Raw genomic sequence first — 26866 nt, 5'->3', positions numbered from 1 at the left:
TCTCCCCATCTCTTTATTACGGACAGACCTCTCCCCATCTCTATATTACTGACAGACCTCTCCCCATCTCTATATTACTGACAGACCTCTCCCCATCTCTTTATTACGGACAGACCTCTCCCCATCTCTATATTACTGACAGACCTCTCCCCATCTCTATATTACTGACAGACCTCTCCCCATCTCTTTATTACAGACAGACCTCTCCCCATCTCTATATTACAGACAGACCTCTCCCCATCTCTATATTACTGACAGACCTCTCCCCATCTCTTTATTACAGTGAGACCTCTCCCCATCTCTATATTACTGACAGACCTCTCCCCATCTCTATATTACTGACAGACCTCTCCCCATCTCTATATTACAGACAGACCTCTCCCCATCTCTATATTACTGACAGACCTCTCCCCATCTCTATATTACAGACAGACCTCTCCCCATCTCTTTATTACAGTGAGACCTCTCCCCATCTCTATATTACTGACAGACCTCTCCCCATCTCTATATTACTGACAGACCTCTCCCCATCTCTATATTACTGACAGACCTCTCCCCATCTCTATATTACGGACAGACCTCTCCCCATCTCTATATTACGGACAGACCTCTCCCCATCTCTTTATTACGGACAGACCTCTCCCCATCTCTATATTACTGACAGACCTCTCCCCATCTCTATATTACTGACAGACCTCTCCCCATCTCTTTATTACTGACAGACCTCTCCCCATCTCTATATTACTGACAGACCTCTCCCCATCTCTATATTACAGTGAGACCTCTCCCCATCTCTTTATTACTGACAGACCTCTCCCCATCTCTATATTACAAACAGACCTCTCCCCATCTCTATATTACTGACAGACCTCTCCCCATCTCTTTATTACAGTGAGACCTCTCCCCATCTCTTTATTACTGACAGACCTCTCCCCATCTCTATATTACAGTGAGACCTCTCCCCATCTCTATATTACTGACAGACCTCTCCCCATCTCTATATTACTGACAGACCTCTCCCCATCTCTATATTACTGACAGACCTCTCCCCATCTCTATATTACTGACAGACCTCTCCCCATCTCTATATTACTGACAGACCTCTCCCCATCTCTTTATTACAGTGAGACCTCTCCCCATCTCTTTATTACAGTGAGACCTCTCCCCATCTCTTTATTACTGACAGACCTCTCCCCATCTCTTTATTACAGTGAGACCTCTCCCCATCTCTTTATTACAGTGAGACCTCTCCACATCTCTTTATTACTGACAGACCTCTCCCCATCTCTTTATTACAGTGAGACCTCTCCCCATCTCTTTATTACAGTGAGACCTCTCCCCATCTCTTTATTACTGACAGACCTCTCCCCATCTCTATATTACAGTGAGACCTCTCCCCATCTCTTTATTACAGTGAGACCTCTCCCCATCTCTTTATTACAGACAGACCTCTCCCCATCTCTTTATTACAGTGAGACCTCTCCCCATCTCTTTATTACAGTGAGACCTCTCCCCATCTCTATATTACAGACAGACCTCTCCCCATCTCTTTATTACAGTGAGACCTCTCCCCATCTCTTTATTACAGTGAGACCTCTCCCCATCTCTATATTATAGACAGACCTCTCCCCATCTCTATATTACTGACAGACCTCTCCCCATCTCTATATTATAGACAGACCTCTCCCCATCTCTATATTACAGTGAGACCTCTCCCCATCTCTTTATTACAGTGAGACCTCTCCCCATCTCTATATTATAGACAGACCTCTCCCCATCTCTATATTACTGACAGACCTCTCCCCATCTCTTTATTACAGTGAGACCTCTCCCCATCTCTTTATTACAGTGAGACCTCTCCCCATCTCTATATTACTGACAGACCTCTCCCCATCTCTATATTACAGTGAGACCTCTCCCCATCTCTTTATTACAGTGAGACCTCTCCCCATCTCTATATTACTGACAGACCTCTCCCCATCTCTATATTACTGACAGACCTCTCCCCATCTCTATATTACAGTGAGACCTCTCCCCATCTCTATATTACTGACAGACCTCTCCCCATCTCTATATTACAGTGAGACCTCTCCCCATCTCTATATTACAGTGAGACCTCTCCCCATCTCTATATTACTGACAGACCTCTCCCCATCTCTTTATTACGGACAGACCTCTCCCCATCTCTATATTACAGACAGACCTCTCCCCATCTCTATATTACTGACAGACCTCTCCCCATCTCTTTATTACGGACAGACCTCTCCCCATCTCTATATTACAGACAGACCTCTCCCCATCTCTATATTACTGACAGACCTCTCCCCATCTCTTTATTACAAACAGACCTCTCCCCATCTCTTTATTACAGACAGACCTCTCCCCATCTCTATATTACAAACAGACCTCTCCCCATCTCTATATTACTGACAGACCTCTCCCCATCTCTTTATTACAAACAGACCTCTCCCCATCTCTTTATTACAGACAGACCTCTCCCCATCTCTATATTACAAACAGACCTCTCCCCATCTCTATATTACAAACAGACCTCTCCCCATCTCTTTATTACAGACAGACCTCTCCCCATCTCTATATTACAGACAGACCTCTCCCCATCTCTATATTACAAACAGACCTCTCCCCATCTCTATATTACAAACAGACCTCTCCCCATCTCTTTATTACAGACAGACCTCTCCCCATCTCTATATTACTGACAGACCTCTCCCCATCTCTTTATTACAAACAGACCTCTCCCCATCTCTTTATTACAGACAGACCTCTCCCCATCTCTATATTACAAACAGACCTCTCCCCATCTCTTTATTACAGACAGACCTCTCCCCATCTCTATATTACAGACAGACCTCTCCCCATCTCTATATTACAAACAGACCTCTCCCCATCTCTTTATTACAGACAGACCTCTCCCCATCTCTATATTACTGACAGACCTCTCCCCATCTCTTTATTACAAACAGACCTCTCCCCATCTCTTTATTACAGACAGACCTCTCCCCATCTCTATATTACGGACAGACCTCTCCCCATCTCTATATTACTGACAGACCTCTCCCCATCTCTATATTACGGACAGACCTCTCCCCATCTCTATATTACTGACAGACCTCTCCCCATCTCTATATTATAGACAGACCTCTCCCCATCTCTATATTACTGACAGACCTCTCCCCATCTCTATATTATAGACAGACCTCTCCCCATCTCTATATTATAGACAGACCTCTCCCCATCTCTATATTATAGACAGACCTCTCCCCATCTCTATATTATAGACAGACCTCTCCCCATCTCTATATTACAGTGAGACCTCTCCCCATCTCTTTATTACAGACAGACCTCTCCCCATCTCTATATTACTGACAGACCTCTCCCCATCTCTTTATTACGGACAGACCTCTCCCCATCTCTTTATTACAGTGAGACCTCTCCCCATCTCTTTATTACAGACAGACCTCTCCCCATCTCTTTATTACAGACAGACCTCTCCCCATCTCTATATTATAGACAGACCTCTCCCCATCTCTATATTACAGTGAGACCTCTCCCCATCTCTTTATTACAGACAGACCTCTCCCCATCTCTATATTATGACAGACCTCTCCCCATCTCTTTATTACAGTGAGACCTCTCCCCATCTCTTTATTACAGACAGACCTCTCCCCATCTCTATATTACTGACAGACCTCTCCCCATCTCTTTATTACTGACAGACCTCTCCCCATCTCTTTATTACTGACAGACCTCTCCCCATCTCTTTATTATGACAGACCTCTCCCCATCTCTTCATTACGGCTAGACCTCTCCCCATCTCTTTATTACAGACAGACCTCTCCCCATCTCTATATTACAGACAGACCTCTCCCCATCTCTTTATTATGACAGACCTCTCCCCATCTCTTTATTATGACAGACCTCTCCCCATCTCTTTATTACAGACAGACCTCTCCCCATCTCTTTATTACAGACAGACCTCTCCCCATCTCTATATTACAGACAGACCTCTCCCCATCTCTTTATTATGACAGACCTCTCCCCATCTCTTTATTACAGACAAACCTCTCCCCATCTCTTTATTACAGACAGACCTCTCCCCATCTCTATATTACAGACAGACCTCTCCCCATCTCTTTATTACAGACAGACCTCTCCCCATCTCTTTATTACAGTGAGACCTCTCCCCATCTCTATATTACGGACAGACCTCTCCCCATCTCTTTATTACAGTGAGACCTCTCCCCATCTTTACAACCATTGAATCTATATATTTTGATCATGACAGTTTACAATCTAAGGTAACGTCAAGTAATTTAGTCTCCTCAACTTGTTCAACGGCCACACCATTCATTACCAGATTCAGCTGAGGTCTAGAACTTAGGGAATTATTTGTACCAAATACAATGCTCTTAGTTTTAGAGATGTTCAGGACCAGTTTATTACTGGCCACCCATTCCAAAACAGACTGGAACTCTTTGTTAAGGGTTTCAGTGACTTCTTTAGCTGTGGTTGCTGATGTGTATATGGTTGAATTATCAGCATACATAGACACACATGCTTTGTTTAATGCCAGTGGCAGGTCATTGGTAAAAATAGAAAAGAGTAGAGGGCCTAGAGAGCTGCCCTGCGGTACACCAAACTTTACATGTTTGACATTAGAGAAGCTTCCATTAATGGAATATCGTGGATTTAGAGCTGAGGTTGAAAAGCCATAAGACATATGTTTTTTTCAACAACAGGTTATGGTCAATAATATCAAAAGACTGCACTGAAATCTAACAGTACCGCTCCCACAATCGTCTTATTATCAATTCCTTTCAACCAATCATCAGTCATTTGTGTCAGTGCAGTACATGTTGAGTCACCTTCTCTATAAGCATGCTGAAAGTCTGTTGTTCATTTGTTTACAGAGAAATAGCATTGTATTTGGTCCCCAAAAAATTCCATCAGTTTGCTAAGAGCTGGCAGCAAGCTTAAAGGTCTCCTGTCTTTCCTGGATATTGCCACTATATTGTGATCACTGCATCCCATGGGTACGGATACAGCTTTAGAGCAGATTTCTGGAGCATTAGTAAAAATGTGATCAATACATGTGGATGATGTAGTTCCTGTAGTGTTTGTAAACACCCTGGAAGGTTGATTAATAACCTGAACCAGATTACAGGCACTGGTTACAAGGTGAAGCTTCCTCTTGAGCAGACAGCTTGATGAAAATCAGTCAATATTCAGTAGTGTTAACTATGTGATGAATGGATCTGTCTCCAGACCCCCCCCCCCCCATTTGTTTTTACACTGCTGCTACTCGCTGTTTATTATCTATGCATAGTCACTTTACCCCTACCTACATGAACAAATTACCTTGAATTACCTGTACCCCTGCACATTATCTCTGTACCCCCTGTATATAGCCTCATTATTGTTATTTTATTGTGTTACTTTTTATTATTTGGTAAATATTTTCTTAACTATTTCTGGAACTGCATTGTTAGTTCAGGGCTAAGTAGGAAGGTCTACACCTGATGTATTCAGCACATGTGACAAATAAAGTTTGATTTGATGTTAGTTGTAGTAGTGTTAACTATGTGTCTCTCTGTCTCTGCAGACCTGGGTGATGCTGTAATAGTAGTAGTGCTAACTATTTGTCTCAGCTCGTGGGTTACTGAATGTTTTTCTATTGACTGCCATAGTCCAATTGGCTGTAAAAAATGTTTTACATTGTTGATTTTTCAGATATCAAAATTGGGTTGTGGGCTGAAAAAGGTGTGGGAAACCTGCACTAGAAGATAACAGCTGATGGATAAATACCCTGCACTAGAGGATAACAGCTGATGGATAAATACCCTGCACTAGAGGATAACAGCTGATGGATAAATACCCTGCACTAGAGGATAACAGCTGATGGATAAATACCCTGCACTAGAGGATAACAGCTGATGGATAAATACCCTGCACCAGAGGATAACAGCTGATGGATAAATACCCTGCACCAGAGGATAACAGCTGATGGATAAATACCCTGCACTAGAGGATAACAGCTGATGGATAAATACCTTGCACTAGAGGATAACAGCTGATGGATAAATACCCTGCACTAGAAGATAACAGCTGATGGATAAATACCCTGCACTAGAGGATAACAGCTGATGGATAAATACCCTGCACTAGAGGATAACAGCTGATAGATAAATACCCTGCACTAGAGGATAACAGCTGATGGATAAATACCCTGCACTAGAGGATAACAGCTGATAGATAAATACCCTGCACTAGAGGATAACAGCTGATGGATAAATACCCTGCACTAGAGGATAACAGCTGATGGATAAATACCCTGCACTAGAGGATAACAGCTGATAGATATATATACCCTGCACTAGAGGATAACAGCTGATGGATAAATACCCTGCACTAGAGGATAACAGCTGATGGATAAATACCCTGCACTAGAGGATAACAGCTGATGGATAAATACCCTGCACTAGAGGATAACAGCTGATGGATAAATACCCTGCACTAGAGGATAACAGCTGATAGATAAATAATAATAGGAGTGTATAGATAGAGGTCATAGATCGTACTGGCATCATGCTGAATGTATAGATAGAGTATAGATATAGAGAATAGATCGTACCTAGGACCTTAGAAAATCCACGATGCAGAGAACACAGAAAAAAAGTGGTCTCAAAGTAGCAAAACATTTAGCGATTTTCTATTTCCCTACATACCCGCACCACACTGAAGTCCAGCTTGGTCTCCTGAGCACACTGAAGGATCAGCTGAAAGCAGCTCTTGCTCTGATTGGTCATCCCGTTGTCATAGTAGCTCTCCAGGACTCGCTGCTGCTCCAATGTGAACACAGACCGCAGGTTCATCTGACGGAGACACAGCATTGGTCAATAAACTATCCAATAAAAACAACAGACAACATTGAGTTCACTATGTAGACCTAAATTCACTGTTGACAAAACATTGACATTGACTGACCAGGTGAAAGCTATGATCCCTTATTGATGTCACTTCTTAAACCCACTTAAAATCAGTGTAGGAGAGGAGACAGGTTAAATAATGATTTTTAAGCCTTGAGACATAGAACACCTTCGTAATATTGAGAAGCACACCGTTTGCCCTCAGAACAGCCTCAATTCATCTGGGGTCGGACTCTACAAGGTGTCGAAAGCGTTCCACAGGGATGCTGGCCCATGTTGATTACAATCCTACCCATAGTTGTGTCAAGTTGGCTGGATGGCCTTTGGGTGGTGCACCATTCTTGATACACACGGGAAACTGTTTAGCATGAAAAACCCAGCAACATTGCAGTTCTTGACAAAAACCGGTGCACCTGGCACCTACTACCATACCCCATTGAAAGGCACTTAAATATTTTGTCTTGTTCATTCACCCTGTGAATGTGACAATCCATGTCTCAAGACTTCTTCAACCCGTCTCCTCCCCTTCATCTACACTGATATAAGTGAAAATACAAGTGACATCAAAAAGAATCATAGCTTTCACCTTTTCATGGAAGGAGCAGTTCTGTACACTCAGTGTGTATATAATAGGTATATTAGAATATAAAGGCTAACTCATAGTCCAGCTGGTCTGGTTTCTCTGGCCACAGTCTGTATGTATCCAAACAGTATATAATAGATACACTACCCTTAAAAAGTTTGGGGTCACTTAGAAATGTCCTTGTTTTTGAAAGAAAAGCAAATTTTTTGTCCATTAAAATAACATTAAATTGATAAGAAATACAGCGCAAAGAAAAGGCCATATCTCAGACTGGCCAATAAAAAGATTCAGATGGAAAAAAGAACAGACACTGGACAGAGGAACTCTGCCTAGAAGGCGATTATACCGGAGTCTCCTCTTCACTGTTGATGTTGAGACTGGACAGAGGAACTCTGCTAGAAGGCCAGCATCCCGGAGTCTTCTTTTCACTGTTGATGTTGAGACTGGACAGAGGAACTCTGCCTAGAAGGCGAGCATCCCGGCGAGCATCCCGGAGTCTCCTCTTCACTGTTGACGTTGAGACTGGACAGAGGAACTCTGCCTAGAAGGCCAGCATCCCGGAGTCTCCTCTTCACTGTTGACGTTGAGACTGGACAGAGGAACTCTGCCTAGAAGGCCAGCATCCCGGAGCCGCCTCTTCACTGTTGACGTTGAGACTGGACAGAGGAACTCTGCCTAGAAGGTGATTATACCGGAGTCTCCTCTTCACTGTTGACGTTGAGACTGGACAGAGGAACTCTGCCTAGAAGTGCCTAGAAGGCCAGCATCCCGGAGTCGCCTCTTCACTGTTGATGTTGAGACTGGACAGAGGAACTCTGCCTAGAAGGCCAACATCCCGGAGTCGCCTCTTCACTGTTGACGTTGAGACTGGACAGAAGAACTCTGCCTAGAAGGCCAGCATCCCGGAGCCGCCTCTTCACTGTTGACGTTGAGACTGGACAGAGGAACTCTGCCTAGAAGGCGATTATACCGGAGTCTCCTCTTCACTGTTGACGTTGAGACTGGACAGAGGAACTCTGCCTAGAAGGCCAGCATCCCGGAGTCTCCTCCTCCTCCTAGAAGGCCAGCATCCCGGAGTCTCCTCTTCACTGTTGACGTTGAGACTGGACAGAGGAACTCTGCCTAGAAGGCCAACATCCCGGAGTCTCCTCTTCACTGTTGACGTTGAGACTGGTGTTTTGTGGGTACTATTTAATGAAGCTGCCAGTTGAGGACTTGTGAGGCATCGGTTTCTCAAACTAGACACTAATGTACTTGTCCACTTGCTCAGTTGTGCACCGGGGCCTCCCACTCCTCTTTCTATTCTGGTTAGGGCCAGTTTGCTCTGTTCTGTGAAGGGAGTAGTACACAGTGTTGTACGAGATCTTCAGTTTCTTGGCAATTTCTCACATGGAATAGCCTTCATTTCTCAGAAAAGTATAGACTGATGAGTTTCAGAAGAAAGTTATTTATTTCTGGCCATTTTGAGCCTGTAATTGAACCCACAAACGCCGATGCTCCTGATTCTCAACTAGTCTAAAGAAACCCAGTTTTATTGCTTCTTTAATCAGAACAACAGTTTTCAGCTGTGCTAACATAATTGCAAAAGGGTTTTCCAATGATCAATTATACTTTTAAAATGATAAACTTTGATTAGTTAACACAACGTGCCATTGGAACACAGGAGTGATGGTTGCTGATAATGGGCCTCTCTACACCTATGTAGATATTCCACAGAAAACAAAAAAATCTGCAATTTTCAGCTACAATAGTCATTTACAACATTAACAATGTCTACACTGTATTTCTGATCAACTTGATGTTATTTTAAATGGACAAAAAAACTAACTTTCTTTCAAAAACAAGGACATTTCTAAGTGTCCCCAACCTTTTTAATGGCAGTGTATATTAGAATATAAAGGCTAACTCATAGTCCAGCTGGTCTGGTTTCTCTGGCCACAGTCTGTATGTATCCAAACAGTATATAATAGATAAATTAGGCAAAGCGGAGTGCCTGGATACACCCGTTGGCCATAAATCACCAACCCCCGAGGTGCCTTATTGCTTATAAACTGGTTACCGACGTAATTAGAGCAGTAAAAATAAATGTTTTGTCCTACCCGTGGTATACGGTCTGATATACCACGGCTTTCAGCATTCAGGGCTTGAACCACCCAGTTTATAATAGAATATAAAGGCTCATTGTCCAGGTGGTCTGGTAGTGGTTTCTCTACTTACCGTCTGCAGGCCTCGTTTCTCCTGCCATTCCTCCATACTGCTGCTACTGCAGGGGGGCAGATCAGCCATACAGCAGGACCACGAGCAGGGCCAGACCGGGGTGAGGTCTAGGCAGCAGGGCCAGGCCGGGGTGAGGTCTAGGCAGCAGGGCCGGGCCGGGGTGAGGTCTAGGCAGCAGGGCCGGGCCGGGGTGAGGTCTAGGCAGCAGGGCCAGACCGGGGTGAGGTCTAGGCAGCAGGGCCAGACCGGGGTGAGGTCTAGGCAGCAGGGCCAGACAGCAGATACCTCTGTGCGTCCGTCTGTCCGGGGGTTATGGTGGTCTGGCTGCAGTACTGGTCATGCTAGCTCAGTCTCCTGGGCTGCAGGGTGCAGAGGCTGTGACATGGTTCCGGCGTCTTTGTCTCCCTGAGGTTCTGCAAGACAAGAAAGTGTCATCAGTTAGAGTGGAATCAATGGAAACTTTATTAATCAGAACATCTCATTTCAGCCTTTCCATCTTAGACTGCTTTATATGTTTATATTTATAGTTGTCATATTTTTATAACATCACACTTCTTCTATGGTGGTGTGTTTTAAACATAGAGAATGATAGAGGACTCCTCTTTCATCTGTCCCATAATGGCGTCTGTGTGGGCATGGGAAGCACCATTAAGGCCATCTCCATTTTGAAGTGGTACATTTTTTGCTTCTACTACGTCTATGAGTTGGTAAACAAATCAAATCTATTTATTAAGCCCTTCTTACATCAGCTGATATCTCAAAGTGTTTTTCAGAAACCCAGCCTAAAACCCCAAACAGCAAGCAATGCAGGTTTAGAAGCACGGTGGCAAGGAAAAACTACATAGAAAGGCCAAAACCTATGAAGAAACCTGGAGAGAAACCAGGCTATGAGGGGTGACCAGTCCTCTTCTGGCTGTGCCGGGTGGAGATTATAAACCTAGAGAGGAACCAGGCTATGAGGGGTGACCAGTCTTCTTCTGGCTGTGCCGGGTGGAGATTATAAACCTAGAGAGGAACCAGGCTATGAGGGGTGGCCAGTCCTCTTCTGGCTGTGCCGGGTGGAGATTATAAACCTAGAGAGGAACCAGGCTATGAGGGGTGGCCAGTCCTCTTCTGGCTGTGCCAGGTGGAGATTATAAACCTAGAGAGGAACCAGGCTCTGAGGGGTGGCCAGTCCTCTTCTGGCTGTGCCAGGTGGAGATTATAAACCTAGAGAGGAACCAGGCTATGAGGGGTGACCAGTCCTCTTCTGGCTGTGCCAGGTGGAGATTATAAACCTAGAGAGGAACCAGGCTATGAGGGGTGACCAGTCCTCTTCTGGCTGTGCCAGGTGGAGATTATAAACCTAGAGAGGAACCAGGCTATGAGGGGTGGCCAGTCCTCTTCTGGCTGTGCCAGGTGGAGATTAGAACAGAAATATAACTGAAAGGGTGCATACTGTCGCCTAGAGTATGTTGTTTGAATTAGGTATAAAGCCAAGGTTGGCGATTTACCTGCAGTTATGCAAAGTTTGCTCACCACTATAATTAATTGGCTGATCCCTCCTGATGACCTAAATGGAATTATGTGATCCTTCCTTAACCGATAGGAAGTCCCACCCAGTTGACTACTTAAAAATGGTGGAAGTCCTCAAATCAAATCAAAATCAAATAAAATTTTATTTGTCACATACACATGGTTAAAGGCACTGCCCATGCAAAACTGGCTTTTGGGCATTTGTGAGCTCTATCAATTAAATTTCAAACTAAGGGCTTTTATTGGCATGGGAAACATATGTTTACATTGCCAAAGCAAGTGAAATAGATAAACAAAAGTGAAATAAACAAAACATGTACAGTAAACATTACACTCACAAAAGATCCAAAAGAATAAAGACATTTAAAATCTATGGTTTTAATAGACTGGAAGAGAGCTGTCACATGAGCTCACCTGGTCAGATGACATGAAGTTGGACAGGTAACACAACTGTGGACATTTCATACACTCAGATTATACAACCATAGTAGTAGAGCAGAACTAGCAAATTGACTGGGCTCTGGATCAGAGCTAGCTATGTGAATGGGACCTGGATCAGAGCTAGCTGGCTGAGTGGGACCTGAATCAAAGGTAGCTAGCTATGTGAATGGGACCTGGATCAGAGTTAGCTGAGTGAACGGGACCTAGATCAGAGCTAGCTATTTGAATGGGACCTGGATCAGAGCTAGCTGGCTGAGTGGGACCTGCATCAGAGCTAGCTGGCTGAGTGGGACCTGGATCAGAGCTAGCTGCCTGAGTGGGTTGTGTATCAGAGCTAGCTATGTGAATGGGACCTGGATCAGAGCTAACTGGCTGAGTGGAACCTGGATCAGAGCTAGCTGGCTGAGTGGGACCTGGATCAGAGCTAGCTGGCTGAGTGAATGTGAACTGGATCAGAGCTAGCTGACTGAGTGGGACATGGATCAGAGCTAGCTGGCGGAGTGGGACCTGGATCAGAGCTAGCTATGCGAATAGGACCTGGATCAGAGCTAGCTGGCTGGGTGGGACCTGTATCAGAGCTAGCTACGTGAATGGGACCTGGATCAGAGCTAGCTGGCTGGGTGGGACCTGTTTCAGAGCTAGCTACGTGAATGGGACCTGGATCAGAGCTAACTGGCTGAGTGGGACCTGGATCAGAGCTAGCTGGCTGAGTGGGACCTGGATCAGAGCTAGTTGGCTGAGTGGGACCTGGATCAGAGCTAGCTGGCTGAGTGGGACCTGGATCAGAGCTAACTATTTGAATGGGACCTGGATCAGAGGTAGCTATTTGAATGGGACCTGGATCAGAGCTAGCTGGCTGAATGGAACCTGGATCAGAGCTAGCTGGCTGAGTGGGACCTGGATCAGAGCTAGCTGGCTGAATGGAACCTGGATCAGAGCTAGTTGGCTGAGTGGGACCTGGATCAGAGCTAGCTATTTGAATGGGACCTGGATCAGAGCTAGCTGGCTGAATGGGACCTGGATCAGAGCTAGCTGGCTGAATGGGACCTGGATCAGAGCTAGCTGGCTGAATGGGACCCGTTCAAGCCTTCCTTGTGTCTGGCCTCCATTACCAATACAGCGTATCGATTATGTGGAGCCACGTAAGTACTGTTATGCATTATAACTTGGGAGATTGCAGTAACTCAGCGCAAATATTGCTAACTAGCAATCTAGCAAGTTATCAAGTCAGTAGCTAGCTATAGCTAACGTTAGCCCATCTCAATCAACAGAAGCTAATGCTAGCTAAGTGTCAGCATCCCAAATATATCTACCTACTAGTTAGCTAGCTAAGCAGTACCAAAGTCATAGAGGAAAATAGTCTAGACGCGTTGTTGAAAAGCTATTTGTTTTGATGATGATGCAAATTAGCCGGCCAGACAGTCTCTTCTAACCCAACAGCAGCGGGGCTAGTGGCTTTCCCATCCTCACCCTCCGGTTTCAGCATTTTGGCAAAGCTCGCTGCGCATGGCCACTGAATGGAAAACATTGGGAAAAACATTGCAAAGCGAATTGATGTATAAAACGCACATCCACCCATTCAGCCACAAGGGCAGAGACAGAGAGAGAGCGGCAGAAATAAGATTCCCACACAGGAAGCGGAATGATCTAACTTTCCGACAGCTAGTTTACAGACAGTCAACAACCCGCTGAAAGCAACACAACAATAACGCGGAGAACACGCCATACTAGCAAGACAGGCCGTGGCAGCCATAGCCAGGCCACTGGATAAACTTTTCCTTTAAATCCCGTCCTAACACGGTCTCTCTGACCCCCTGCCTACAGCGAACTGAAGCCGGAACTCGTCGAAATCCGGCAGCGAAGTGTGAAGTCATTTTGGAATGTACCTGTTTTTTTTTTGTCGTCAAATCAAACGACTGCTCGAATTCATCAGATTTCTTCAGCAGTCCCCTTTTAGCCAGACAATGAAATCAGAACGTCCGATCATCAATTCTAATCATGATCGTGACGTATACGCAGACAGGAGCCAATTAGATCTCGAAATCAGGGCTGTGACATTCAACCCAGTGATGTCCCGCCCAGCGATGACTATGAGGGGAGGAGAGAGAAAACATTTATACCGAACAAAAATATAAATGCAACATGCAAAGTGTTGATCCCATATTTCATTAACTGAAATAAAAGATTCCAGAAGTGTTCCATACCCACAAAAAAGCGTATTTATCTTTTTTTTTTTTACCAAATTTGTTTACATCCCTGTTAGTGAGCAAATCTCACTAACAGGGATTTGCCAAAATAATCCATCCACTTGACATGTGTGGCATATCAAGAAGCTGATTAAAGAGCATGGTAATTACACAGGTGCACCTTGTGCTGGGGACAATAAAAAAAAACACACTCTGAAATGAGACTCGTTTCAGGAAACTAGGCGTATGTCACACGTCACTACTTCACAGGAGGCATTTGAACGTAAACATTTTTTTTTTTCCAAATGCATTGATTGACAGAAATGCCTTCTGGAACATTTGAACTTTCATGTGCCTTAATAACAAACTTACATGCCATCTGTAAATCCAAATACAATTGCTGAATTACATGATGATTACAATTACTAGATGGTTTGCCATGGGGAAAAGACAGGAACCTTCCCGCTAGCCATGATTGGCTGAGATAATGAATGGGCTAGACATGTCAAGAGATGAGTTCAGATTGGTCTGATAGGCTAGACATGCCCGAGAGATGAGTTCGGATTGGTCTGATAGGCTAGACATGCCGAGAGATGAGTTTGGATTGGTCTGATAGGCTAGACATGCCCGAGAGATGAGTTCGGATTGGTCTGATAGGCTAGACATGCCGAGAGATGAATTCGGATTGGTCTGATGGGCTAGAGATGCCGAGAGATGAGTTCGGATTGGTCTGATAGGCTAGACATGCCGAGAGATGTGTTCGGATTGGTCTGATAGGCTAGACATGCCGAGAGATGAGTTCGGATTGGTCTGCAATGTATCATGCTTTTGTCTATTACATGATTTGCTCAGTATGTGTCGGTAATCCTTTCTAACGCTGCTTTTTTTAAAGATATCATGAAGAACTCCAACGTGGAAGTTGGGTTTTAAAATTAGTTGTCCAGTGGAAGCAGAGTATGATAGCTAAGGAGATGGAGAAATTCTGCCATTGCAAATGTTATGCGCAGGGAGTCGAAAAGAGAACACCTCTCTCCGGATTACATCTTCAAACTATGGGTAACCATGGCATCCGTGACAGAGAAGCATTCATCCATGTATATCGGTAAAAGAGTCTAGCTAGCGACATTTTCAGATATTATATGTTTCTAATTTTGTCACAAAGACATTTTCATTGCAAGTTAATTAAAGCGTACTGTTAGCTAGCTAGCTAACATTAGCTGACAGGCTTGCTAGCTAATGTTACATGTATGATCTGTGTAGTAATAGTATTCGTATCTCAGAAAGTGATTTGCATTGCTAGTTGTAGCCTAATGTTAGCTAGCTAGCTACCATTGAACCTAGTTGGTTAAATTCAGTTACCTGCAGATACATGCATGGTAGTAACATTATGAATTGGGATGATGGTTCATTGTTTAGCTAGTAGGCTAGCTACATGTATAAACAAAAGACTACTATGCAAGTAACCATTTCACTGTACCATTTACATCTTCTGTATCCTGTGCATGTGACAAATAAATATTGATTTTATTTGATATAGTGTGTTTACCAGAGACGGTAATGCGAAGAACAACATGATCTGCACCAAATTCAAATTAGGATATAACATTACGCCAACGAGACAGTGCCCAAGTTCTACAATTTTCCAGCTCTGCTTTTATTTGGTCACACTCACAACCCTAAGCTATTTTCTGTAATTAGCTCACCATCAACTTGGAAATAATGATATTTTTGTGAGTTTATTTTCCTGTAATAATTAATAAAAATGAGCTAAAGTTAAGACGCTGTCAGCTATGATATGGTCATTATTTGAACTGGCTAGCCGGCTAACTTAATGTTAGCTAGCTAACAAGCTAGAAACAAACCAAAACATTGTTTAGAAAGTTGCTTTTAGGTGCCTGGTTTGCTAGATTGACAAATCATAAATTCATTTTTAACAGGGTTACTTGGTGTTAAAATACATCAGTTATGCTATTTTGAACCACCAGGCTGCTGATGTCGAAATTGTTGCAACCCCTATTACTAGCCTGTTCAACCTCGCTTTCGTATTGTCTGAGATTCCCAAAGATTGGAAAGATGCTGCAGTCATCCCCCTCTTCAAAGGGGGAGACACTTTAGACCCAAACTGCTACAGACCTATATCTATCCTACCCTGCCTTTCTAAGGTCTTCGAAAGCCAAGTTAACAAACAGATTACCAACCATTTAGAATCCCACCGTACCTTCTCCGCTATGCAATCTGGTTTCAGAGCTGGTCATGGGTGCACCTCAGCCACGCTCAAGGTCAAATCAAATCAAATTTATTTATATAGCCCTTCGTACATCAGCTGATATCTCAAAGTGCTGTACAGAAACCCAGCCTAAGACCCCAAACAGCAAGCAATGCAGGTGTAGAAGCACGGTGGCTAGGAAAAACTCCCTAGAAAGGCCAAAACCTAGGAAGAAACCTAGAGAGGAACCAGGCTATGTGGGGTGGACAGTCCTCTTCAGGTCCTAAATGATATCATAACCACCATAAGAGACATTACTGTGCAGCCATATTCATCCACCTGGCCAAGGCTTTCGACTGTCAATCACCACATTCTTATCGGAAGACTCAACAGCCTTGGTTTCTCAAGTGATTGCCTCACCTGGTTCACCAACTGCTTCTCTAATATAGTTCAGTGTGTCAAATCGGAGGGCCTGTTGTCCAGACCTCTGGCATTCTCTATGGGGGTGCAACAGGGTTCAATTCTCGGGCAGACTCTCTTCTCTGTATACATCAATGATGTCATTCTTGCTGCTGGTGATTCTCTGATCCACCTCTACGTAGACGACACCATTCTGTATACGTCTGGCCCTTCTTTGGACACTGTTTTAACTAACCTCCAGACGAGCTTCAATGCCATACACCTCTCCTTCCGTGGCCTCCAATTGCTCTTAAATGCAAGTAAAACTAAATGCATGCTTTTCAACCGATCGCTTCCCGCACCCGACCGCCCGTCCAGCATCACTACTCTGGACGGTTCTGACTAAGAATATGTGGACAACTACAAATAGCTGGGTGTTTGGTTAGACTGTAAACTCTCCTTCCAGACTCACATTAAGCATATCCAATCCAAAATCAAATCTAGAATCGGCTTCCTACTTCGCAACAAAGCAACCTTCACCCATGCTGCCAAACATACCCTCATAAAACTGACCATCCTACCAATCCTCGACTTCTGCGATGTCATTTAAAAATTAGCCTCCAACACTCTACTCAACAAATTGAATGCAGTATATCACAGTGCCATCCGTTTTGTCACCAAAGCCCCATATACTACCCACCATTGCGACCTCTACGCTCTCGTTGGCTGGCCCTCGCTTCATACTCATTGCCAAACCGACTGGCTCCAGGTCATCTTCAAGTCTTTGCTAGGTAAAGCCCCGCCTTATCTCAGCTCACTGGTCATCATAGCAGCACCCACGCGTAGCACGCGCTCCAGCAGGTACATCTCACAAGTCACCCCCAAAGCCAATTCTTCCTTTGGCCGCCTTTCCTTACAGTTCTCTGCTGCCATTGACTGGAACGAATTGCAAAAATCACTGAAGCTGGAGACACATCTCCCTCACCAGCTTTAAGCACCAGCTGTCAGAGCAGCTCCCAGACCACTGCACCTGTACATAGCCCATCTGTAAATAGCCCATCCAACTACCTCATCCCCATACTGTATTTATTTAATTATTTTGCTCCTTTGCATCCCAGTATCTCTTCTTGCACATTCATCTTCTGTACATTCTACCATTCCAGTGTTTAATTGCTATATTGTATTTACTTTGCCACCATGGCCTATTTATTGCCTTACCTCCCTTATCCTACCTCATTTGCACACACTGTATATAGACTTTTCTACTGAATTATATACTGTATGTTTGTTTATTCCATGTGTAACTCTGTGTTGTTGTATGTGTCGAACTGCTTTGCTTTATCTTGGCCAGGTCGCAGTTGTAATAGAGAACTTGTTTTCAACTAGCCTTCCTGGTTAACTTAAAGGTGAAATAAAAAAAATAACAAAATAAAAACTGAGGAGTATTTCTGCCAAAAATAGAGCCCTTTTGGTGTTGAAAAACTCAGTTTGATTGGCTAGCCCTGGCTCCCCAGTGGGTGAGCCTATGCCCTCCCAGGTCCACCTAAGGCTGCGCCCCTGCCCAATCATTTGAAATCCATAGATTAGGGCCTAATTCATTTATTTCAATTGACTGATTTCCTTATATGAACTGTAACTCTTGTAAAATCGTTGAAATTGTTGCATGTTGTGTTTATTTCCGTTCAGTATAGTTGCCAGGATCCTAAATACAAATTCCACCTCGACACTGCTATCAGGGATAGAGTGGTATAGGGCCATAATAACATGTTGTATCAGGGATGTTGTGTTTACCCTACCTCACCTGAACCCTACCTCACCTCAAACTACACACAGCAATCCTAGCACCCATCATCATTTACCTGCATATGCTACAATGTGCAAATCTCATTATGAAATGTTTTGTTAATACAATGATCTACTAATCAAATCAAATCAAATCAAATTTTATTTGTCACATACACATGGTTAGCAGATGTTAATGCGAGTGTAGCGAAATGCTTGTGCTTCTAGTTCCGACAATGCAGTAATAACAAGTAATCTAACTAACAATTCCAAAACTACTGTCTTGTACACAGTGTAAGGGGATAAAGAATATGTACATAAGGATATATGAATGAGTGATGGTACAGAGCAGCATAGGCAAGATACAGTAGATGGTATCGGGTACAGTATGTACAAATGAGATGAGTATGTAAACAAAGTGGCATAGTATAGTATAAAGTGGCTAGTGATACATGTATTACATAAGGATACCGTCGATGATATAGAGTACAGTATATACGTATGCGTATGAGATGAATAATGTAGGGTAAGTAACATTTATATAAGGTAGCATTGTTTAAAGTGGCTAGTGATATATTTACATCATTTCCCATCAATTCCCATTATTAAAGTGGCTGGAGTTGAGTCAGTGTCAGTGTGTTGGCAGCAGCCACTCAGTGTTAGTGGTGGCTGTTTAACAGTCTGATGGCCTTGAGATAGAAGCTGTTTTTCAGTCTCTCGGTCCCAGCTTTGATGCACCTGTACTGACCTCGCCTTCTGGATGATAGCGGGGTGAACAGGCAGTGGCTCGGGTGGTTGATGTCCTTGATGATCTTTATGGCCTTCCTGTGACATCGGGTGGTGTAGGTGTCCTGGAGGGCAGGTAGTTTGCCCCCGGTGATGCGTTGTGCAGACCTCACTACCCTCTGGAGAGCCTTACGGTTGAGGGCGGTGCAGTTGCCATACCAGGTGGTGATACAGCCCGCCAGGATGCTCTCGATTGTGCATCTGTAGAAGTTTGTGAGTGCTTTTGGTGACAAGCCGAATTTCTTCAGCCTCCTGAGGTTGAAGAGGCGCTGCTGCGCCTTCTTCACGATGCTGTCTGTGTGAGTGGACCAATTCAGTTTGTCTGTGATGTGTATGCCGAGGAACTTAAAACTTGCTACCCTCTCCACTACTGTTCCATCGATGTGGATAGGGGGGTGTTCCCTCTGCTGTTTCCTGAAGTCCACAATCATCTCCTTAGTTTTGTTGACGTTGAGTGTGAGGTTGTTTTCCTGACACCACACTCCGAGGGCCCTCACCTCCTCCCTGTAGGCCGTCTCATCGTTGTTGGTAATCAAGCCTACCACTGTTGTGTCGTCCGCAAACTTGATGATTGAGTTGGAGGCGTGCGTGGCCACGCAGTCATGGGTGAACAGGGAGTACAGGAGAGGGCTCAGAACGCAACCTTGTGGGGCCCCAGTGTTGAGGATCAGCGGGGAGGAGATGTTGTTGCCTACCCTCACCACCTGGGGGCGGCCCGTCAGGAAGTCCAGTACCCAGTTGCACAGGGCGGGGTCGAGACCCAGGGTCTCGAGCTTGATGACGAGCTTGGAGGGTACTATGGTGTTGAATGCCAAGCTGTAGTCGATGAACAGCATTCTCACATAGGTATTCCTCTTGTCCAGATGGGTTAGGGCAGTGTGCAGTGTGGTTGAGATTGCATCGTCTGTGGACCTATTTGGGCGGTAAGCAAATTGGAGTGGGTCTAGGGTGTCAGGTAGGGTGGAGGTGATATGGTCCTTGACTAGTCTCTCAAAGCACTTCATGATGACGGATGTGAGTGCTACGGGGCGGTAGTCATTTAGCTCAGTTACCTTAGCTTTCTTGGGAACAGGAACAATGGTGGCCCTCTTGAAGCATGTGGGAACAGCAGACTGGTATAGGGATTGATTGAATATGTCCGTAAACACACCGGCCAGCTGGTCTGCGCATGCTCTGAGGGCGCGGCTGGGGATGCCATCTGGGCCTGCAGCCTTGCGAGGGTTAACACGTTTAAATGTCTTACTCACCTCGGCTGCAGTGAGGGAGAGACCGCATGTTTTCGTTGCAGGCCGTGTCAGTGGCACTGTATTGTCCTCAAAGCGGGCAAAAAAGTTATTTAGTCTGCCTGGGAGCAAGACATCCTGGTCCGTGACTGGGCTGGGTTTCTTCCTGTAGTCCGTGATTGACTGTAGACCCTGCCACATGCCTCTTGTGTCTGAGCCGTTGAATTGAGATTCTACTTTGTCTCTGTACTGGCGCTTAGCTTGTTTGATAGCCTTGCGGAGGGAATAGCTGCACTGTTTGTATTCAGTCATGTTACCAGACACCTTGCCCTGATTAAAAGCAGTGGTTCGCGCTTTCAGTTTCACACGAATGCTGCCATCAATCCACGGTTTCTGGTTAGGGAATGTTTTAATCGTTGCTATGGGAACGACATCTTCAACGCACGTTCTAATGAACTCGCACACCGAATCAGCGTATTCGTCAATGTTGTTATCTGACGCAATACGAAACATCTCCCAGTCCACGTGATGGAAGCAGTCTTGGAGTGTGGAGTCAGCTTGGTCGGACCAGCGTTGGACAGACCTCAGCGTGGGAGCCTCTTGTTTTAGTTTCTGTCTGTAGGCAGGGATCAACAAAATGGAGTCGTGGTCAGCTTTTCCGAAAGGGGGGCGGGGCAGGGCCTTATATGCGTCGCGGAAGTTAGAGTAACAATGGTCCAAGGTCTTTCCTCCCCTGGTTGCGCAATCGATATGCTGATAAAATTTGGGGAGTCTTGTTTTCAGATTAGCCTTGTTAAAATCCCCAGCTACAATGAATGCAGCCTCCGGATAAATTGTTTCCAGTTTGCAGAGAGTTAAATAAAGTTCGTTCAGAGCCATCGATGTGTCTGCTTGGGGGGGGATATATACGGCTGTGATTATAATCGAAGAGAATTCTCTTGGTAGATAATGCGGACTACATTTGATTGTGAGGAATTCTAAATCAGGTGAACAGAAGGATTTGAGTTCCTGTATGTTTCTTTCATCGCACCATGTCACGTTAGTCATAAGGCATACGCCCCCGCCCCTCTTTTTACCAGAAAGATGTTTTTTCCTGTCTGCGCGATGCGTGGAGAAACCTGTTGGCTGCACCGCTTCGGATTGCGTCTCTCCAGTAAGCCACGTTTCCGTGAAGCAAAGAACGTTACAGTCTCTGATGTCCCTCTGGAATGCTACCCTTGCTCGGATTTCATCAACCTTGTTGTCAAGAGACTGGACATTGGCAAGAAGAATGCTAGGGAGTGGTGCGCGCTGTGCCCGTCTCCGGAGTCTGACCAGAAGACCGCCTCGTTTCCCTCTCTTTCGGAGTCGTTTTTTTGGGTCGCTGCATGGAATCCACTCCGTTGTCCTGTTTGTAAGGCAGAACACAGGATCCGCGTCGCGAAAAACATATTCTTGGTCGTACTGATGGTGAGTTGATGCTGATCTTATATTCAGTAGTTCTTCTCGACTGTATGTAATGAAACCTAAGATGACCTGGGGTACTAATGTAAGAAATAACACGTAAAAAAACAAAAAACTGCATAGTTTCCTAGGAACGCGAAGCGAGGCGGCCATCTCTGTCGGCGCCGGAAGTACACGCAATGGACTCATAGAAAAAAAGGTGCTATCTAGAACCTAAATTATTATTTGCCTGTTCCCATAGGAGAACTCTTTGAAAAAACCTTTTTGGTTCCAGGTAGAATCCTTTTGGGTTCCATGTAATACCCTTTCATCAGAGGGTTCTACCTGGAACCAAAAAGGGTTCTCCTATGGGGACCGATGAAGAAACCTTTTGGAACCCCTTTTTTTAAGAATGTAGACTATCCTAACTTGGCTTTTACATTAGGGTTAGGGTTAGGGTTAGGGGGTTAGGGTTAGGGGGTTAGGGTTAGGGTTAGGGTTAGGGGATTAGGGTTAGGGGGTTAGGGTTAAGGGGTTAGGGTTAGGGGATTAGGGTTAGGGGGTTAGGGTTAAGGGGTTAGGGTTAGGGTTAGGGGTTAGGGTTAGGGGGTTAGGGGGTTAGGGTTAGGGGGTAGGGTTAGGGGTTAGGGTTGGGGGTTAGGGGTTAGGGGGTTAGGGATTAGGGTTAGGGGTTAGGGTTAGGGGGTTAGGGTTAGGGGTTAGGGGTTAGGGATTAGGGGGTTAGGGTTAGGGGGTTAGGGTTAGGGGTTAGGGTTAGAGGTTAGAGATTAGTGTTTAGGGGTTAGGGTTAGGGGGTTAGGGTTAGTGGTGGGGTTATTGGTGGGGTTAAGGTTAGGATTAGGGGTGGGGTTAGGGGTGGGGTTAGTGGTGGGGTTAGTGGTGGGGTTAGGATTAGGGGTGGGGTTAGGGTTAGTGGTGGAGTTAGCGGTGGGGTTAGGGTTAGCGGTGGGGTTAGGGGTCGGGTTAGGAGTAGGAGTAGGGTTAGGATTAGGATTAGGGTTAGGGTTAGTGGTGGGATTAGTGGTGGGGTTAGGGTTAGGATTAGGGGTGGGGTTAGGGTTAGTGGTAGGGTTAGGATTAGGGGTGGGGTTAGGATTAGTGGTGGGGTTAGGATTAGGGTTATGGTTAGGAGTAGGGTTAGGATTGGGGTTAGTGGTGGGGTTAGGGTTAGGGGTGGGGTTAAAGTTAGGGTTAGAGTTAGGAGTAGGGTTAGGATTAGGGTTAGTGGTGGGGTTAGGGTTAGTGGTGGGGTTAAGGTTAGGGTTAGAGTTAGGAGTAGGGTTAGGATTAGGGTTAGTGGTGGGGTTAGGGTTAGTGGTGTGGTTAGGATTAGGGTTATGGTTAGGAGTAGTTTGGGTTTAGGGGTTAGGGTTAGGGATAGGGGGGTTAGGGTTTAGGGTTAGGGTTTAGGGTTAGGGGTTAGGGTTAGGGGGTTAGGGTTAGGGGTTAGGGTTGTGGGGGGTTTAGGGTTAGGTTTAAGAGGGTTTATTTTTGTATTGGTGTCAAACCTTGGGTTGCACGGGCCTATTGCACCTCTGACCGGTCTGGAGAAAGTGGGAGGACATGAGAGGCCGAGAGCTCTGAGGGGGTCACCCACAACAATTCTAAAGCAGGAGGAAGACAATCATAAAACACAACCTGGGAGTGAAAGGTTTAACCTTTAACCAAATCTCATATAAAATCACATTACAACATGCATACCGCATACAAAAATTAAATAAATAATCAAGTAAATAATTAGAAATCCCCCTCCCCAAAAAAGGGGGTTGGATGAAAATGAAGGGATCACATGCCATGCTAAAATGTATAAAATAATCAAATTCAGCACAAAATACAGAAAAGACATCACCAGGTTGAGCAATCAAATGCTTTCTTAAATGTTTAAAAAAATGTTTAAATGAACTTCCTCCTTGTTTCCGTGGCCCCTCCAGCCCTCCTCATTAGGCCTCCACCCACTCCAACTGTTAGTGTTTTCTGTTATTCTTTTATATTAATTCCCAGTGGAGCCAAAGTATTCGGTTTTGAAATCCACCTGGATTCGGCTGTTTTTCTCTGGCCTGTGGTCTAGGAGGATTTAGTCTCCAGACCGGTAATGCAGAGGGAGGTTGATGGGTGGATTTGAAAGTGTTGGACCAGGTGTGTTTGTAATCTGTTTTTTCCAATTGTGTAGAGGTGCTGTTTGAGGCGGTTTCTCCTATATAAATGTAATGGCATAGACAATATTGGTGCTTTGAATGGTCATGAGTTGTGAGATAGGACTAGAGGTTTGCGCATTTGGATTTTGAATGTATGAAAGTTGTCTATGGTACTGTTTTTCAATGGGTAGGTTAGGAGTGGGTTTATTGGAATATTTTGCACAAATTAAGAGATCCCTTAAATTGGGGTTTCTGCAGAAAGCTGGTATGGGTCTGAATTCCTGAAGTGGGGGGAATGTGCGTTGTGTTTGGGTGAAAGAGACTGAGTCTGGAATGAAGGAGTCTGTTTATGTCTGAGAAGGTGCTGATAATGGGTATAATCTGGGGTTCTGTGTCTGTTGGGGGAATAGGAACAGGGGGTCTGGGAAAGGTCTGAGGGTGGAGGACAGGGATAGGATGGGGGGGATTGGGATACGGACCCAGAATCGGGAAAAGGATAAGAATAGGTGTGGGCTGTTTGCCAAGGTCAGGAGTCAGTACCTGGTCCAGAGTTCTACCGGGAGAGTTATGGAGGTTAAGGTTAGGGTTAAGGTTAGGGTTATGGGTTAGGGTTAAGGTTAGGGTTAGGGGGGTTAGGGTTAAGGTTAGGGTTAGGGGTTAGGGTTAAGGTTAGGGTTAGGGGGGTTAGGGTTAGGGGTTAGGTGTTAGGGTTAGGTGTTAGGGTTAGGGTTAGGGGGGTTAGGGGTTAGGGTTAGGGGTTAAGGGTTAGGGGTTAAGGGTTAGGGGGGGTTAGGGTTAGGGTTAAGGGTTAGGGGTTAGGGTTAGGGGGGTTAGGGTTAGGGGTTAGGGTTAAGGTTAGGGTGGGTTAGGGGTCAGGGTTAGGATTAGGGGTTAGGGGTTATGGTTAGTGTTAGGGATAGGGGTAGAGGTAGGGGTTAGGGTTAGGGTTAGGGTTGGGGTTAGGGTTAGGGGGTTGGGGGTTAGGGTTGGGGTTAGGGTTGGGGTTAGGGTTAGGGATAAGGTTAAGGTTAGGGTTAGGGGGTTGGGGGTTAGGGTTAGGGCTGTTTTTTGAGGTTTAGCACCTTGCGTTGCACTGGCCTATTGTGATCTCTGTTTCCATTCTGGGTTTATTGGGAGGTTTGTGTGTGTGAAAATATGAGATGCATGAATAATTTACCTACACTTACATTTTGCCATTCAATCCAAGTGGAGCCAAAGATCTAAGAGTGGCTATCCACTTGGATTCTGCAGCCTTTCTCTGGGCTACGGTCCAGGTGGAGACAGTTTCTATCCCAGTGATGTTCAGGTGTATAGTAGGGTGTGTTTGGAAATGTGTGACTAGATGTGTACTAGATGTGACAATTTATTATTAGTGATTGTATACAGATGTTGTTTGAGACGTGTTAAAATTGTGGATCCAGTTTCCCTCACATACATTTTTTGACATAATGCACAGGTGATTGCATAGACGATGTTGGTGCTGTTTATGTTCATCAGTTGTTTGATTGGGCTAAAGGTGTGTGGGTTGTGTATGTTTGTCAGTTGTCTGTAGTAGTGATTTTCCATGGGTACTGGTGGATAGGACCTGCATGGACTAAGAGGTCCTTCAGATTGGGATTCCTCCTGTATGCTGAGATGGGTCGGAATGGTTGTAGTGGGGGGAAGGCATGTTGTGTATTTAAAAATGCGCTTTTTAGTCATAAGTGTATGCGTTGGTTTGTGTGTGAGTAGGTGCTGATGATAGGTAACCTCTGGGGTTCAGACCCTGTACCCAAGATGGGAGTGGGGTTAGGGTTGGGGTTAAGGTTAGGGTTCGGGTTGGTGTCAGGAACAGTGCCACCTGTGTTAAGGTTAGGAGGGAGAGGTAATTGATTTTGGATGATGCTTGCTAGTGTGTCAGCTTAGGGTTAGGGTTAGTACCTCAGTGACCGCTTTGAGTACCCCCTCCTCCTCAATGCCTCAAATAATATGTGTGTAGGTGTATTGAAATCCTGCTGTTGAGTGCATAGTCTGTAGAATCGGATGAGTTGTGATTTGACAATCCCCCTAAAGGTATGTTTGGGGTGGAAACTGGATCGGTGGAGTAATGCATATGTGTCTGTTTCTTTGAAATTAACTTTAGTGATAAACTATGGTTTCTTCAGTGTCTGGAAAGAAAACGTTGGTGTCTAAGAAATGTATTATATGTGGGTGCATGACATATTTAACTGTAATGGTGAGATGGTGATTGTTCAAGATGTCTATGAATGTGGTGAAGTCCTGTAGGTTGTGTTGCCACACTCCGAAGATATCATCCAGGTAGCGTTTGTAAAACAAGGGAAGCAGTGGGCATTTTTCCAAAGCTGTTGTCTGCCAGTCCGCCATGTATATGTTTGCTTATGCTGGAGCGAACATTTTGCCCATTGCTGTCCCATGAATCTGTAGATAGTATTAGTTGTTAAATTTAAAGTCATTATTTCTCAGCCCCAGTTCAAGTAGCTGTAATATGTGTTTGTCTGGTCTATGTCTATCTGGATATCTTCGGAGTGTGGCTTCCACTGCTGCCATCCCTGAGGGGATGGCTATGTTTGTATAAAGAGAGTCTATGTCTAGGGTGAAAAGGTATGCCTGTGCTGGGACTGGGATTTTACAAAGTGTGTCTATGAAGTGATATGTGTCCTTAATGTAACTGGCATGTTTTTGTGAGATGGGGTTAAGAAAATGATCTATGAATTCAGCTGCTGGAAATGACTTTTTTATAAAGGTCCGCTATAGTCTGTCTCACTAGTGTCTGTGTCTGCATCTGTGTGGAAGTGGGGATGGGAGCGTAGTGTTGTGTATTGTAAAGTTGGCGATTGGCTTCCAAGAGATATTGCTGATTATCCATTATCACAATCATGGAGCCTTTGTCTGCTGGTTTAATTGTTATATGTTTGTTTTGTCTTAGCCTGGTTATAGCTAGTCTTTCGTCTTGTGTAATGTTATGTGAAGTTGTAATGGTAGAGCTATGTAAGTCTCTAATAA

The 26866-nt window shown here is 44.8% G+C and overlaps 1 protein-coding gene across 3 annotated transcripts in view; it reads right to left on the bottom strand.

Moving 5' to 3' along the window:
- Positions 1-13703, bottom strand: part of LOC139391109 (highly divergent homeobox-like) — a 31236-nt gene extending 17533 nt beyond the window's left edge. Inside the window, exons 1-4 of one of the 3 annotated variants that reach the window (XM_071138635.1) lie at positions 13174-13314; positions 11677-11712; positions 9748-10160; positions 6747-6893 (exon numbers count right to left, since the gene is read on the bottom strand). In XM_071138635.1, the coding sequence (XP_070994736.1) occupies positions 6747-6893; positions 9748-9816 (216 nt within the window). In that variant the 5' untranslated portion in view covers positions 9817-10160; positions 11677-11712; positions 13174-13314. Of the gene's footprint in view, positions 1-6746; positions 6894-9747; positions 10161-11676; positions 11713-13173; positions 13315-13589 lie in introns of those variants that run through there. The other 2 variants (XM_071138636.1, XM_071138633.1) reach the window with 2 other exon arrangements.
- Between the last annotated feature and the right edge of the window lie 13163 nt (positions 13704-26866).

This window comes from Oncorhynchus clarkii, chromosome 31, assembly GCF_045791955.1.
Source record: "Oncorhynchus clarkii lewisi isolate Uvic-CL-2024 chromosome 31, UVic_Ocla_1.0, whole genome shotgun sequence".
Taxonomy (NCBI): Eukaryota; Metazoa; Chordata; class Actinopteri; order Salmoniformes; family Salmonidae; genus Oncorhynchus; species Oncorhynchus clarkii.
Note: the sequence above shows the minus strand (reverse complement) of the source record. Positions and strands in the feature narration are given on the sequence as shown.